The sequence below is a fragment of the Mesoplodon densirostris genome, chromosome 15 (genome assembly GCF_025265405.1).
Source record: "Mesoplodon densirostris isolate mMesDen1 chromosome 15, mMesDen1 primary haplotype, whole genome shotgun sequence".
Classification (NCBI taxonomy): domain Eukaryota; kingdom Metazoa; phylum Chordata; class Mammalia; order Artiodactyla; family Ziphiidae; genus Mesoplodon; species Mesoplodon densirostris.
The window spans coordinates 22580618-22596220 of NC_082675.1; the positions used below are offsets into that span (position 1 = coordinate 22580618).

The 15603-nt window shown below is 53.0% G+C and overlaps 1 protein-coding gene across 1 annotated transcript in view; it reads left to right on the forward strand.

The window, feature by feature from the left end:
- The window catches only part of ZNRF3 (zinc and ring finger 3), a 148797-nt gene that overhangs the window by 128550 nt on the left and 4644 nt on the right, over positions 1–15603 (forward strand). Inside the window, exons 3-8 of the mRNA XM_060119556.1 lie at positions 7806–7880; positions 8292–8423; positions 9769–9879; positions 10813–10980; positions 12815–12917; positions 13588–15351. Of these exons, the coding sequence (XP_059975539.1) occupies positions 7806–7880; positions 8292–8423; positions 9769–9879; positions 10813–10980; positions 12815–12917; positions 13588–15351 (2353 nt within the window). The remainder of the gene's footprint in view (positions 1–7805; positions 7881–8291; positions 8424–9768; positions 9880–10812; positions 10981–12814; positions 12918–13587; positions 15352–15603) is intronic.

The window sequence follows — 15603 nt, forward strand, 5'->3', positions numbered from 1 at the left end:
CCAACCACCAATTAAAGACCCATCAGCAAGCACTACAGCAGAAGACATGCATGCGGTTAATAAGAAACCAAATCCCGAACATCTGCAGTGCGGAGAATCTTGAGTTCCAAGAAGATATGGTAGAGAATTGGACCTTCCACAATTCAGGAGTCAAAGGAAACAGGAGATCAGGTGGCCTGGAGCGAGCTACAGCCTGCGTTTGGAGTAGCAGGGCCCAGGGTGTTTGATGCTAACCCCAAGGGCAAAAGCTCATCCTTTTTAGGTTAAGCAACAGACATTTCTTGGCCATTTACCGTGTGCCAGGCTCTCTGCGGGATTCTGGGCATTGAGCAGGAAAGAAGTCTGAGGCCTTGGCTGCCCTCTAGTGAGGGAGGCACTTTAAGTAAACAGTTACAGTGTGATGTCTCAAGAGGTGCACCCGTGGGACTCAGAGGCAGGCTGCAGGCCAGGCAGTGTGGAGGGAGTGACACCCAAGGCAGGGAGAGTTAGAGGAGGCAAGGTGGGCTTTGGTGCGATGCGGTGTGTTTCCCCAGCAGGTGGGCAGGCTCACCTATAGAGGCTCCTCCTAGTCAGGCTCTGGGGCTGGAGTGTTGAGTTTGCTAAAAGCCAGGGAAGTCACATCTTATTCTAAGAGCAGACACCGAGTCGTTCGGGGAGAGTGGGGCAGGTCAGATCTGTGGTTTATTGACTAGAAAAGTCCCTCTTGTGCTGCGTGGAGACCCTACCAGGGGCAGGCGGGGTGGACTAAGGAACCCCCAGGGGGGAGTGTTGTTGTGACTCACGTGGAAAGTCTGGTGTCCTGTACAGGGTGGCAGCAGTGGAGATAGAAAAACAGTGGATGGATTTGGAAGATGGAATCAGCAAAACTTTTAGTAAGCAGTTGAGTGTAGGGGTGAGGGCAAAGGGTTGTAGTTTAGCTTGGCCCCCTGGGGGGCGCTAGCGGGGCACCTCCCTAAGGAGAGAGCCCTGGTTGTAGGAATGTGAGGACTGCATGGAGGGTAGGCCAATGCACCTGTATCAGCCTGAGCAAGAACGGTGAGCTCTGCCCCGGGAACAGCGGCAGAAGGAGCTTGGGGACCCTGCTGAAGCAGAAAGCTGATGCCAGGTTGTGGGAACTAAGCCCTGGGACTCTGGTGCCATTTTGGATTCTCCATGATCATGGTTTCTGCCACCTTGGGTCATACTGCTGTATCAATATGCCAGAGGAGAGCTGCAAGAGAACACTCTCTTGGGTGAGAAAGGAAGAGACCTCAGCGCCCTCACCCTGCTCCTTGCTAAGCAAGATCTCTTCCCCCAGGACACCAGCAAGTGTGTGGAGACAGACACTTCTAGGAGGTCCTGGCTTGTATCTTTCTTGGGGCTCCTGGCACACAGTTGGCCCTCTTAAGTAGCTGTCAAATTGAACTGTATACAGTTGACCCTTGAACAACACAGGTTTGAACCATGCAGCCCACTTATACACGGGTTTTTTTCGGTAGTAAATATTACAGTGCTACACATCCCAGTTTTTTGAATCTGTGGATGCAGAACTGCGGGTACGGAGGACCTTGGAGACAGAGGAACCGAGATTGCGGAGGGTGACTGCATTACACATGGATTTTCCTTCAGCTGCGCAGAGGGTTAGCACCCTAACCCCCACGTCATTCAAGGGTCAACTGTAATTGAATATACCAGGAACCATCTCATTCAAACTGCAGTGTGTGTATTCCTTAGTAATCATTTTCCAGATCAAAATGTCGATCTGTGGCCCATCCCTCACCCTCTTACGTGAGTTAGAGCCAGGGAGTGGTTAGGGGGTGAGATTCCTGTCACGTGAGCACGGAGCCTTGGGTCCCAGAATTTCTCCCATGGAAGGGAGGATGGGGTGTGGACAGGAGTTGCTGCAAAAAGGGTCCTGTGTCAAAAAACCTGGGGATGCCGGGTAGTTAAGAGCCTTATCACACACAGCATTTCTCAAAGGACACTGACCCGGACAGTCTGTCCTCCCCTGACACCTACTACAGGGATGTGGGATAAGTGACTCCTGGTTGGTAGTTTCTTACTCATTGGCCCTCAGAACCAAATGCTCGGACTTTTCCTGATGACTCCCCCAGCCTCTTCAGAGAGCCCTGTGCCAGCACTGCTGGCAGAATGGACACTCATGAGGACGCGCGGCCACCATTCTGCTCACTGTGTGTATCCTCCAGACCTGGCGCACGTAGTAACTGGTTAATTACTACCGTTGAACAAATAAAGTAATAAATGGCACCTCAAATAGAATTAAACTCTACTGCCACCTACTATGTTAATTTGTGGAGCATGGGCCGCGCCCAGGGCAGTCTGCTCTGTTAGGCTTTACGGGGCACAGACACCGGTCAGAGATGTACCTCCTGGTTCCATAGACCCCAGGGCAGCTTAGCCTGCCACCCAGTCAAGACATTTACATGTGAGATGTTAGTGCCATTCGACTCCACAGGGCCACTTGTAGCAAGTTAAAGGATAGATTCCACCAGAATGCTAGTACAAGAAGATAAATACAGCACTGTTCATAATAGAGAAAACGAAGAAATCCCCTGAATGCCTGTCAGAGGGACAGTCTTAAGCTCCATATAATGGAAGAATATATGTAGCTGGTAAGAAGAATGGACATTTTTCTTCATCACTGCATATAATATTGTTGAGTAAATTGTTGAGTTAAGGGGGAAAACAGCAGAGTTGAGAACATTATATACATCCAATTTATTTTTAAGTATATTTTGGTATGTGAGTGTATATAAACATAAGCATTTTATTGCTGCTAATATATGAGTTTTAAAAAAATGGAAAGATATAAAACGCACTATTATAAAGCTGAGATATAGGGAGGTAATAGGTAGATTATCTTTTGCTTTCAATTTCTCAATTATTTTAAAATTTTCATGTCAAGCTCATATTACTTTTATTAATAGCAAAAATACTAAAGATGGTCACACTTGCGGGGAAAAATGCATCCCAGAAGGTGATAAGTGGCAGAGGAGAATCTTGACCGGTATTAGAACTAAGAGAGGGATAAGAGCTGCTTTTCACTAAAGAGAAGCACTTACCGGTCTTATGCGGCAGGCTTTGCACATGAACTTGACCTTGAAGAATCAGTAGGCTAGGTAAGATCAACTCATTATAGTTCACTCTGGAGATCTTTGTGCACGTGAAGCATCACACAGAGTTACTCTGAGACTGCCTGCCTCCTCCTAGCCAGCTCACCAATGGGCCACTTTATCCAGAAGTTAAATCTGTTGACAGATTTGTCTTTTACTGTCTGTGCCATCTTATCTTGTCATTACTGCAGATAAATTAAGAGTTGAGTGGGTTTATAAGGAGGGGCATTAAAATCCTATGTGGATTGTATTAAGATTCTTAATAATCTTCATATTCTTTGGCCCTGGGCCTCCATCCTAAGAAAATTGGAAATGTAAGCCAAGATTCATTCAACGTGGCATTAATTACAAGAATAAAGAAAAAACTGGAATAGCTCGAATATCAAAAAGATATGAGTAGCGTATCTGAAGGGATATATCACAGCCTTAAACATATTAACAAAAAAATTTAAATGACTTGTTGGAAGCTTATGATAAGTACAAAAAGACCAGAATGGGAAATTATATTCAATAGAAGCAAAAAAAAAAAAAAAAAAAAAGTCTGCTTGAAGCCCCCATATGTCAGAACTTCCTGTGAGAGGTTGAAGACACAAGCCTTCATATCAGTGCTAACAGTCCAGCTTCCTGGGTTATCCTCTGGTCAGGCGTTTGGGACAAAGGAGATTTGGGGCCATCTTTTGAGTTATTTCCGATTAAGGTTGTATGCTATCGAAAGTTTTCCTACAATAAAGATTAGGCACGGGGGACGCCACATCCAGTGCTTGACGAAGAAACGGATAAACGGGGAAATGGAGTCTGTTCCCAGGGGCTCTGTGGAGTAGCTATGGGGTGGGACCAAGCCCCGAACCAAGTCTGGGTGTAACTGCACACACCGGGGAGAGCGCCGGGTCCATTCCTGATTGGAATTCCTGAATTTAATTGAAACCCAAGCAGACTCTAGGCTATAGGTTTTCTCACCCACAAGGTGGTAATGGGACTATTCTTATCAGAATGCCCCCCACGCGTCCAGAAATTCGCGAGCCCCCTGCATTGAGAGTGTGGAGTCTCAACCACTCGACCGCCAGGGAAGTCCCAAGACTCAAACATATTGATAGAAGCACTTTCTTAGGGGAAAACCACATACACATTCAGGGAGCAGTAACCCAAGAGTACGGTCCAGGCAGGTTTGCTTTCAATTAGAATGAACGTTTATTGAATAACCATAGGAGTCTCGCATTGTGATAAGTGCCAGCCACGTAAGATCCTGTCTTCTAGAGCTTGACCTTTTGTACTTTGCAAGATGTAAGTCTGCAGGTGTTTGTGCTTTTGCTACGTGTCTCAGTGGCTGTGGCAACTGTCTAGCCTCGGGTCTCACAGCCCTGGAAAGGTAAATGAGAGACCATGACAACCTTTTATTCCTCATTCTGCTGCGGGGCTTGTGGTCACCTGCTGGCTGGTGCCAACCTGTCCTGGCCTGATGGAAGCAGCAGCAGTGATGAAGGGTGGGGAACACCTGTGTGAGTGGGGTGAGGGGAAGGGCGAGCAGAGGTCAGTAGGCAAGGCCTTCAGCTGCTTCTGGGAGGCCTTGCCAGGACATCCCACCTGCTTTCTGCTGCTCACACCCTTCTCATGCTCTTCTTCCAAATCCAGTCTGTGCACAGGTCAAGGTTAACTGCCCTCTCCAACTGAAGCCCAGTGACCAGTGACCTTCATCTAGCAACAGGCACCAGGCTGCATCTTTCTCAGCCTTTTGTTGAAACAGCCTTATTCTGAGAGATTTGGACATTGGGTGTGTGCCTTTATAAAGATAGTGTTTTGAAATAATATTCCAGCCAAAGCTTGACTAGAGAAAACAGTGAAAGATCTAACATATGAAGACATGTTCAAGGATGCCTCATCAATTTTTAAACTGAAAATGTGGGGCAAGGGGGAAAGTATGGCCAAGTAGTGTTCTATGTTTTCATTTATTTTGGGAATAGTATGATCAACGTGTCATTTTCTTTTTTTTTTTTTTTTTTCTTTTTGCGGTATGTGGGCCTCTCACTGTTGTGGCCTCTCCCGTTGCGGAGCACAGGCTCCGGATGCGCAGGCCCAGCGGCCATGGCTCACGGGCCCAGCCGCTCCGCGGCATATGGGATCCTCCCAGACCGGGGCACGAACCCGTATCCCCTGCATCGGCAGGCGGACTCTTAACCACTGCGCCACCAGGGAGGCCCAACGTGTCATTTTCTTAAGTGTGGATTATTCATGGCCTATTTTCAATCCCAAACCTTGCTCCTGACAGGCGAGTTCCTGACGTAATCCTGACCTGCCTCCTGTCCAGTCCTGAGTGCACGAAATACAACCTTACTTTAACAGCAGCTTACATTAAACATAACTTTCAAAGTAAGCCAACTGTGAGAATTATCATTTTCTCAAAATATTAGTACTTTGGACCCTGTGCATTAACCTGGTTGTGTCTAAAGTTGAGCTATAAACAGGATTAAGCACCTTATTCTTGACCTGCTCTTTTCAATCGAGAAACCTGGAGATGAGTCCTCCCTCCTAGATTTTGTTTAAAATGTCTTCTAAAACGTGCCTGGCCCATGGGGGTCATGCCTGGCCTCCAGATCCCCGTGACTTCTGCCTCCTCGTGAAGCCAGGGGGGCTGGAGGCGGGAGCAGGCGGCAGCGGAGGCTTGCACTGCCCTGGGGCCCGCAGCCTCTTGGCCTCCAGGCTCTCCAGATGCACCCCATTGAAGCTCCCAAGCAAGAGGGAGCTGCACACACAGTCCCCTCAGGTGCCGTTCGATGTGCTCAAGCAGGGAACAAAAGCCAAATAAAGGAATGAGAAGTCCTGTTTATTTCCTCGTTTGTGGTGCTGTCCCTCAGGGCTCTCTGCGTCCTTGAATTTGTGAACATGGCTGAGCTACCCCCTGAGACTGGCACCCACTTGCTGTTAGTTAACTCTGGAGCCCCCGAGGGCTTGTTGACCTCAGGCAAAGGGGGCTGTGCCCCTAAAGAGCTTTATGGAGGAAAGTGACACCACCTGGCCCCGAACTTTCTCACTGGGCCATCATGTCCTCTCTTGCGGGAGGCAAGTGACAGCTGTTGCAGCTCTTTCTGCGTCGCTCTGGACAGTCCCTTGCCTCCTTGAGTGGCCAAGACTGCAAACTGGAAGGGACCCTAGTCCTCATGACACAGGCTCCCTCCTCCTTTTACAGATGGGGAAACGGAGGCTGGGGCTGAAAGAGACTCTGACTCGCCCACCACTGGCAGCTTGTCTGGCACAGCTGGAGACAGCGCCCAGGGGCCCCTCCTGATGCAGCGTGCTGGCGGGGAAACGGGGTGGGACGGGCAAGCGGCAGAGCAGTCTAAATACACCGAATCTCAGTTCAACAGGAAAGGGTCCCCAGCAGAACAAGGACAGCTTCTGCAGCACAGCACTCAGGTGTCTGAGTTTGTTCAGTTGCGGAGGACTTGGCTGCATCCCTGACAATCCACCGTCCTGCTTATTTAGTACCAAGTACAGGGAGCTGTCTTGTTGTAGAAGCTGTGAGGTAAGACCGCCCTCTGGTGGCTGATGGAGCTATTACTCTAGCCACATTCTGGTCTAAGGCTCAGTGTTGCTTTCCTGTGCGGAAGGAATTCAGATTTTATTCTTTCTCAAGCACTCTGGCTCACAGAGACTTTCTTGACCTCTGAGTACTAGCCATCATTTGCCCATCTTATAGGGGGTTTGGTTTTTGTTTTGAGCCCTCCCCCCACCCGTTAGAGGTGTCTCGCTTCCCTAACGAGATTCAGGATCCTCTAAGCAAGGATTATGTCTTACGTCTTGTTCTTCCTCAGCTTCTACCCGTTGTTCCCTTAGCTGGACATGAAATTAGAAGGTTCACTGGGGTGGAAAGGAATCCTTTCCTCCGAAAGAGAATCCCACCCCTTCTCATTTGTTCCTAAAACGTTCTAATCTCATCTCTGATCAGTAGTTCCCCAAGTGGTTGAATCATCAGAATCCCTCAGAAAAGCTTCAGAACTCAGTTTCCTGGGCCTTACTCCAGCCCTGCTGAATCAGTCTCTGTGGTTTGAGCCAGGAAATCTGCTTTACAAACTTCCCAAGTGGTTTTTGATGTGCAGCCAGGTTTGGCAGCCAACTGCTCTAAATCCCCATTTACAATTATTTCTCGTAGCTTTTCCCCCGACAGCATGTCCAAAGGTCTTTAGCTTATGTCACTTATTAAAATTGACCGTTTTGAGATTCCTTCGGAAATATTCAGTACGTTCCTCTAACTGCGGTGCTGGATGATGTGGGGAGGAAGCAGGACCGCAAGAGAAGGACCAAAGGCATTTGCTTTAGCTGCCAATGGCCCTGTGTTCATAGCAGAAAATACTGAAACCAGTACCTTTATGCTGACTGGGCAGGTTGTTGATTTGTAGTTTGACTTTAAGATTTAGGCTGGATAGGGAGACAAAGGTTAATTGAGTACCCAGCTATTTATTTTCACCATTTCTAACTCATTTGTTTCCTGGGATAACTGTACAAGGTGCTATTGCCCACCCCCCACCCCCCTTTTTTTTAAGCAGATGGGCAAGTTGAGGCTTAGGAAAGTTAGTAACTCACCCAGTCACATAAGTTGGTGACTGTCAGATTCTGCATTCAAATACAGGTCTGATTTCCAAGGCCAGCTTCGGAAAGGTAAGGACCAGGGTGCCAACCTGCTCTTTTTCACTCTGCCAGGCCAAGCGAGCCGTGCAGCGGGGAGCCACTGCAGTCATCTTCGATGTGTCTGAAAACCCAGAAGCTATCGACCAGGTAAGCTCCTCGGGCCAGGCCAATGCTGCAGTGTCCCTGAGAGAAGCACCTCCTTTACTTAGCCTGGCTTCTCACGGTCGTGTCACCCTCATCCTCAGGGTCCTTGCGCTTGTCTGCCCTTGTTAGTTATCCGTGTTTGCACATCATACTCCAAGGCAAGTGTATCAAGAGGGGTAAGAGCCAAGAAGTTGAGGGTTGGTGAGGCATTTTCAAAGACCCTTCTGGGGGCCTGCTCCATCCTAAAAGGGGCATCATCCTCAGCCTCGTCCTTCTGGGAGCTCCAAGCCTATGATGCTTGAGGAGTTTGAGGATTTCCAAAAGGGTATTTCGTGTTCTTTTCCTCCAGCCTTTCTCTCTCCTGCTTCTTGAAGTAATTACGTCTTCTAACCAGGACCTCCTCTCCTTCCTTAGCTAAACCAGGGGTCAGAAGACCCACTCAAGAGGCCAGTGGTGTACGTGAAGGGCGCAGACGCCATCAAGCTGATGAACATTGTCAACAAGCAGAAAGTGGCTCGAGCAAGGATCCAGCACCGCCCTCCTCGAGTGAGCCTCCGCTGGCCACGCCGCCACCTTCCCTGTGCCGCCTGTGCCTTAATCCCCTTTGGGCTTTGGCCTTTTGCTCCTACCTTCTTTCTGTCTACAATGCTGATGCGCCCCAGGTTCCTGCAGGTTTAGATCAGACTTAGGGCTGGAGGCCAGGGAGAAATTTCACCCGGCTCCTCTAGAGGGGATTTGAAAAGTCCTTCCAGAGATAGGTGATTTGTGACCAAATGTCTCTTCCACCCGGCATCCCCTCTGGGTAACCTCCTGTCCTTTCTTCTCTTCTGTCCTATCTCCCTGTGAAAGGCTAACTGAGGAGCATTGAAGGGAAGGACACCCTGCACTCAGCTTCCTGTATCTCCCTCCTTCCGTCTGGCCTAGACTAGAGGATAAGGCCTGTGCTTCCTTCTTCCTATGGGGCAAATGCATTACTGAAACCCCCTAACTTGTATTTGATTCTGGAAAAGTAAGCTTTCAACAGGGATTGGGGCTCACAACTTCCAGGTGGTTAATGAATAGCTTCATTTTTTAGGCTTCTCTTAGGTGTATTAAAGGGACACTGCTGGCATCTTTTGCCCAACCTCAGGCTGAAGATTCTAGGAACCTGGGACAGGTGCCCCACAGATGGCTTATTTCCTCCTCACGAATATTGGAATATTCACATAGAGGATGGGTCTTTTGCACAAAATATCCGGATGCCCATAGCATTCAATTAGCAAAACTCCATTCCTGTTGGCTAAACACGTCCCAGATGAGATAACTTTAAGGTTTTAGGAGGCAGTGTGCCATGAGGAAAAGGTAAGAACTAAAACTAGAGAGAGTTTGCAAAAGAACTGACTTGCTGGCTGCTTTTTAAAGGAAAAAAGAGCGCTTTGGTAAATATGACTCATTGTAGTGGAAGCTGATATTTGTGGAAGCAGCATACAATTTTCTGAGTTGTTGTAAACCATTAATTATATGGTTAGTAATCACTGTTCCCTCAAAACATGACACTCACTCTTTTGTCCCATAAATGTGATATTTGTGTTTATTTGGAAGGGCCTCTCCTACCGGTTACGACAAACTCTGCGCTGTTCTTCAGGGAGCAAGGCTCTGTGAACAGAGTTCTCTTGGCTGTTAGGAGGCCTGGCTGAGACCGCCGCGGCCTCCCCGGGCCACACTGCAGGGCACTACCTGGGCCTGGATACCACACTGTGTGTGTGTTAGCAGAACCCCACATGTGCCCTGCAAAGGAGGGGAAATGCAGCCCAGTGGCCCCATCCTTCTCCCAACCAGGGCTGACCCAGCCCGTGTGCCAATCCCCAGGCTGAAGAGAGCTGTGACTCACCGTGTCTGTGTTCTGTTCCAGCAACCCACGGAATACTTTGATATGGGGATCTTCCTGGCCTTCTTTGTCGTGGTCTCTTTGGTCTGCCTCATCCTCCTTGTCAAAATCAAGCTAAAGCAGCGACGCAGTCAGGTAACTCAGAGCAGCCTGTGAGTGTTCATCCCTGCTGCCCCTTTGCTGGTGCAAACCCGGTCCTGAGCCCTGCAGCCTGTTCCCAGTGGCCTAGAACCAACAAACATGGAGAAAAACCAGAGCAAAGCTTATAGCACTGTGTCATCTCTGTTCCGAAAGGGCCAGTCCTACAAAGGCCGAGCCCTGGGGCCATTTCCAGCCAGGGGTTTTTCCAAAGAAATGTTTAAATGTCAACATGGACCCCTAGAGCCCTGCTCCTCAAATATGATCTGGGGACCAGCAGCATCAGCATCACCTGGGAGCTTGGCAGAAACGCAGAATCTCAGGCCCCACCTCAGACCTGCTTCATCCGACTCTGCATCTACCAAGCTCTCCAGGCGATTCTCAATAAACAGAGTAGCCACTCTAGTGCCCTAGCTGGCACACCACTGTGTGCTTGTAGGAAGGAAGGATTTGGGGGTAGAGGGCAATGGGAGGATACTCGGGAATCTAGACTCTCAGAGGTGTAGCAGTGTGATGTCCACAGCAAGAGACAGTGGACCTGGGCGCTGAGTTCTCTCGAGGATGGGTGGCCATCACCAACGGAGCAGCAGCTGATGTTTGTCTAGCGTGTCTGGTTTGCCAAGTGCTGGGCACCCCCATGCATGGTCTCATTTGCCCTCAGAACGTTCTCCAATGAAGGGAGGCACAGAGCAGAGTTGGCCAAATAATTAGAGTAGACCTCTGCTGGTACTGCTGCTTAGACTGATGTGGTGGACACTTGGGAGTCTAGAAGATCTGTGCTCTTGTGCTGTGGCCTCTGAATCTTCAGTGATTTTTCAGAAGTCTGTCCTGGCCTGATGGAGACTAGTGTTTGGCCGACCATGGCCCCAGGGGTGACTAGTGCTGTTAACATGTCCCAGACCCTAACATGGACCATGTTCTGCTGTGCAGAATTCCATGAACAGACTGGCCGTGCAGGCCCTGGAGAAGATGGAAACCAGGAAGTTCAACTCCAAGAGCAAGGGGCGCCGGGAGGGGAGCTGCGGGGCCCTGGACACGCTCAGCAGCAGCTCCACATCCGACTGTGCCATCTGCCTGGAGAAGTACATCGATGGAGAGGTAACGGCAGAGGCGGGGCCAGTCCTGGTGGGGATGAGGTAGATAGGCCCGCAGGTGGAAGGGGAAGGGCTTTTCCCACAGGGGAAGGGCCGAGCCGCCTAGGTCTCCAGGGGACGTCCTGAGACCTTCAAACTGCTCTTCCCCCCCGCCCCCCGGAAGTGGGTGGCCACATACACAGACACTCTCTCCAGCGGACCGAGCTGAACATAGGTGATTTCGGAAGTTGATCAGAAATATATAATGGGCCAGAAAATGTCTAGTTGTAAGAATGTTTACACTTAATTTTAGAATTGCTCTTCTGAAAACTCTGGTGCTTGACTTGATACAAACCTCTCTTACAAAGCTGTATGGGATGTTTACGTTTTTACTTATAAAGAGACAAGGGGGGCTTCCGTGGTGGCGCAGTGGTTGAGAGTCCGCCTGCCGATGCAGGGGTCGCGGGTTCGTGCCCCGGTCCGGGAAGATCCCACATGCCGCGGAGTGGCCAGGCCCATGAGCCATGGCCGCTGAGCCTGTGCGTCCGGAGCCTGTGCTCCGCAACGGGAGAGGCCACAACAGTGAGAGGCCCATGTACTGCAAAAAAAAAAAAAAAAAAAAAGAGAGAGACAAGGGATGTGATGTCCCCTTTTTCCTTCTAGCTTTTTTCTGAAAATTTAAAACTTTCAGAAAAGTTGCAAGAATCAGACAATGAATGCTGCATCACTCACCTAGAATCACCCATTGTTAACATTTTGCCACATTTGCTTCATCTCCTTCTGGATAGAGGCGTGCATATACACACACATTTTGGGGAGTGGGGAGCAAACCACTTCAGAATTAGTTGCAGGCATTTGATGCCCCTTTGATGAAAGTGTCCCGCCACTGTGTAGACTGTTGGATGAAAAAAGAGGTTTTGCAGAGGGCTTCAGATGAATAGTCTCACATGGTCTCTACCTGCAGACTGCCTGAGTTCTCATCTGGGCCCAGGAGGGTTCAAGCTTTGTGATCTTGGGCAAGTGACTTTATTCTCTGTGCCTATGCTTGTGACATGGGCCCGAGACTGACCTGTACTCTAGGTGATCACAAAGGTTACACGAGAAAATCCAGGTAGGACTCTTGCCACGGTCAGGCACAGCCTTAGGTGTTAGCTTGAATGTTACTGCATCGAGCTGGTCAGAGAACGGAAAATCAAAGTAAAATTAGCAAGTTTGGAGGGTGCTTTGGGCTCAGCAACTTTAGAGGTGGTTCTGCCTGCCTCAGAACCCCATTACCTCCTCTCCACGTCGGGTGCTTTGTTATTAACTGTGTGCCCCCAGGTGAGTGCTGAGGGTCCAGTGAAGGGGAGGACGGGAGAACTTTGCCCCCTTGCTGCCCCACCTGTCAATCATGAGTCCTGGGCATCTTCCTTTCTACCCACCCCATTTTGGGTATCTGGAGCCAGCCACCATCCCAGAAGTGTGGAAGGTTTTGGGGTGTATCTAGCCACCCTTCCATACCCCCAGGCTCACCATTTGCACTAGCATACAGCTCTGGCGGTCCCTTGTGTGTGGCGTGGGTGTGAGTGCCCTCCTCGCAAGAAAGGAGCTAGCTTCCTCCCTCAACACCAAGCACCGTGGTTGGAGCTGGCTGATGGTCCGTGTCTTTCTCCCTAGAACCCATGTGTGGGCCCTGACTCCAGAGAACGGAGTCCACTTGTAGCTAGAGATGGGGAGGGGGAGCCTCTGGGCACTGCCACAGTGAACTGGGCTCCTTGGTCCACTCCGGGCTCCATGGGAAGAAGCACTGCAGGGCTGAAGACAGCACCGCCCTCTGCCTGTGCCCTCCCTTCAGGCTGTGTGTCCTCTCTCCCTCCCAGGAGCTGCGGGTCATCCCCTGTACTCACCGCTTTCACAGGAAGTGCGTGGACCCGTGGCTGCTGCAGCACCACACCTGCCCCCACTGTCGACACAACATCATAGGTAATTCTCCGCTGCCTCTCTTGTTGCTGGAGTGTCACTGTCTTTACCAAGTACCTAGCAGGAGCAGGACACGTGCCGGGGAGCGAGCAAACCACCGCAGCATTGCCATCTGGACTTGGAGGCGTGGGGGCTTGGGGTTTGGAGGCCTCTGAAGAATCACCCTGAGTTTGGGTTCTGGCTTTGACATGAACTGGCTTCCTGACCTTGGGCCAGGCACCCGGCCTCTCCAGGCCCTGGGCCCACAGCCTCTTCAGCGGGATGACAGTGGTGACGTTTGCTGTGCCTGGTACCTCGGGGTTGTGACGCTGCTGCTGCCTGCCTGTGGTGGTGGATGAGGGCCCGGAAGGCAGGGTGCCCTCCAGGTAGCTCTTCTCCCAAGAGGGAAAATGCTTTTCCCCTCCGTGTCCCTGTTGCTCTCTCTCGAGCCTTATGCCGTGCAGAGCAGCTGGGAGGTGGGAGATGGACCCTGACAGGAGTGACCACCTTTCGAGTGGAGAAGCAGGAGGCCTCTACCCGCGTGGCCGGGTTTGGCGGCAGCGTAGAATGGGCCATGGTCGTGAGACTGGGCACCTTGGCACCGGCCGCCTCAGTCTGTGCCCGCATCCGCCCCTCGAGCCCTTGGCCCCAGCGTGCTCACCCCCCTGACCGCGTTTCCTCCGCCTCTCCCCAGAACAAAAGGGAAACCCGAGCGCCGTGTGCTTGGAGACCGGCAGTCTGGCGCGCGGCCGGCAGCAGAGGGTGATCTTGCCGGTGCACTACCCCGGCCGCGTACACAGGGCCAGCGCCATCCCCGCCTACCCCACGAGGACGAGCATGGACGCCCACGGGAACCCTGTCACGCTGCTGACCGTGGACCGGCGCGGGGAGCAGGGCCTTTTCCCGCCGCAGACCCCCGCCTACATCCGCGGCTACCCGCCCCTCCATCTGGACCACAGCCTGGCCCCTCACCGCTGCAGCCTGGAGCACCGGCCCTACTCGCCGGCCCCCCCATTCCGCAGGCCCAAGTTCGGCGGACGCAGCTTCTCCAAGGCAGCTTGCTTCTCCCAGTACGAGACCATGTACCAGCACTACTACTTCCGGGGCCTCAGCTACCCCGAGCAGGAGGGGCAGCCCCCTCCTGGCCTCGCCCCCGGGGTCCCGGCTCGGGCCTTTCCCACCAGCGGCGGCGGCGGCAGCGGCCTGCTCTTCGCCCCCGCGGTGCACGCGGCCCCGGCCTCGCACCTGGAGAGCGGCAGCGCGTCTAGCTTCAGCTGCTACCACGGCCACCGCTCGGTGTGCAGCGGCTACCTGGCCGACGGCCCGGGCAGCGACAGCAGCAGCAGCAGCGGCAGCTCGGGCCAGTGCCGCTGCTCCTCCAGCGACTCGGTGGTGGACTGCACGGAGGTCAGCAACCAGGGAGTGTACGGGAGCTGCTCCACCTTCCGCAGCTCTCTCAGCAGCGACTACGACCCCTTCGTCTACCGCAGCCGCAGCCCCTGTCGCGCCGGAGACATGGGGGGCTCAGGCCGGGGCCCCGTGGTGCGCCTCGAGGGCTCCCCGCCCCCCGAGGAGCTCCTGGCTGCCGCCCGAGGCCCAGGTGCGGGGCGGGGAGAGCCCTGGCCCGGGCCCGCCTCTCCCTCGGGGGACCAGCTGTCCACCTGCAGCCTGGAGATGAACTACAGCAGTAGCTCCTCCCTGGAGCCCCGGGGGCCCAACAGCTCTACCTCAGAAGGGGGGCTCGAGGCCTCTCCCGGGGCCGCCCCGGACCTCAGGAGGACCTGGAAGGGGGCCCGGGAGGGGCCGACGTGTGCCTGCTGCTGTGAGCCCCAGACCCCCGCCCCAGACCCCGGAGCGGGAGCGGCCGGGGGCAGCATCTTGTTCCTGGGCCCCCCGCCCTGTGAGGGCTGCGGCCCCCAGGGTGGGGAGTCACAGCCGGGGAGCTCCCAGGGCCCCTATGGCCTTCACCCGGACCACTTGCCCAGGACAGATGGGGTGAAGTACGAGGGCCTGCCCTGCTGCTTCTATGAAGAGAAGCAGGTGGCCCATGGCGGGGGCGGGGGCGGGGGTGGCGGCCGCTACACCGAGGACTGCTCGGTACGTGTGCAGTACACGCTGGCCCAGGAGCTCCCGCCCAGCTGCCACCCCGGAGTCCGGGACCTGAGCCAGCGCATCCCCATCATTCCGGAGGATGTGGACTGTGACTTGGGTTTGCCTTCCGAATGCCAAGGGACCCGGGGCCTCAGCCCCTGGGGTGGGACGCTGCCAGGTCCGGATGCCCTGTGGCCCCACAGGGGCCTGGGAGCAGCCCAGCAAGAAGAGTGGGTTCCGTGCTGCCCGGCCAGGGCACCGCTGTCACCTCCCTGCCCTCCAGAGGATGTGGGGGCCCCTGGGGCCAGCTCCTCCAGTGCCCCCCAGGACACTCAGGACTCCAGCGCCACAGCCACCGAGGCTGCAGGTGAGAGCGGGCGGCGACAGTAGGCCAGGATCTGGGTCTTCTCCCCACACAGTCACTTTCTGAGTGACTTTCTTGGTGCCCTTGGCTTTAAACACCATCCGTACCTGATGATTTCCAAGTGTTACTCCCCAGTCCAGCCCTTCCTCTGGGCTCCACACCTGCTGGGCCCTCTGCTTCCACGAGCTCTCTCCCCCAGATGCTGCAGAAGCATCCCGCTTGATCCTGCCACAGCAGTGTCTCGAGTTCCTCCCT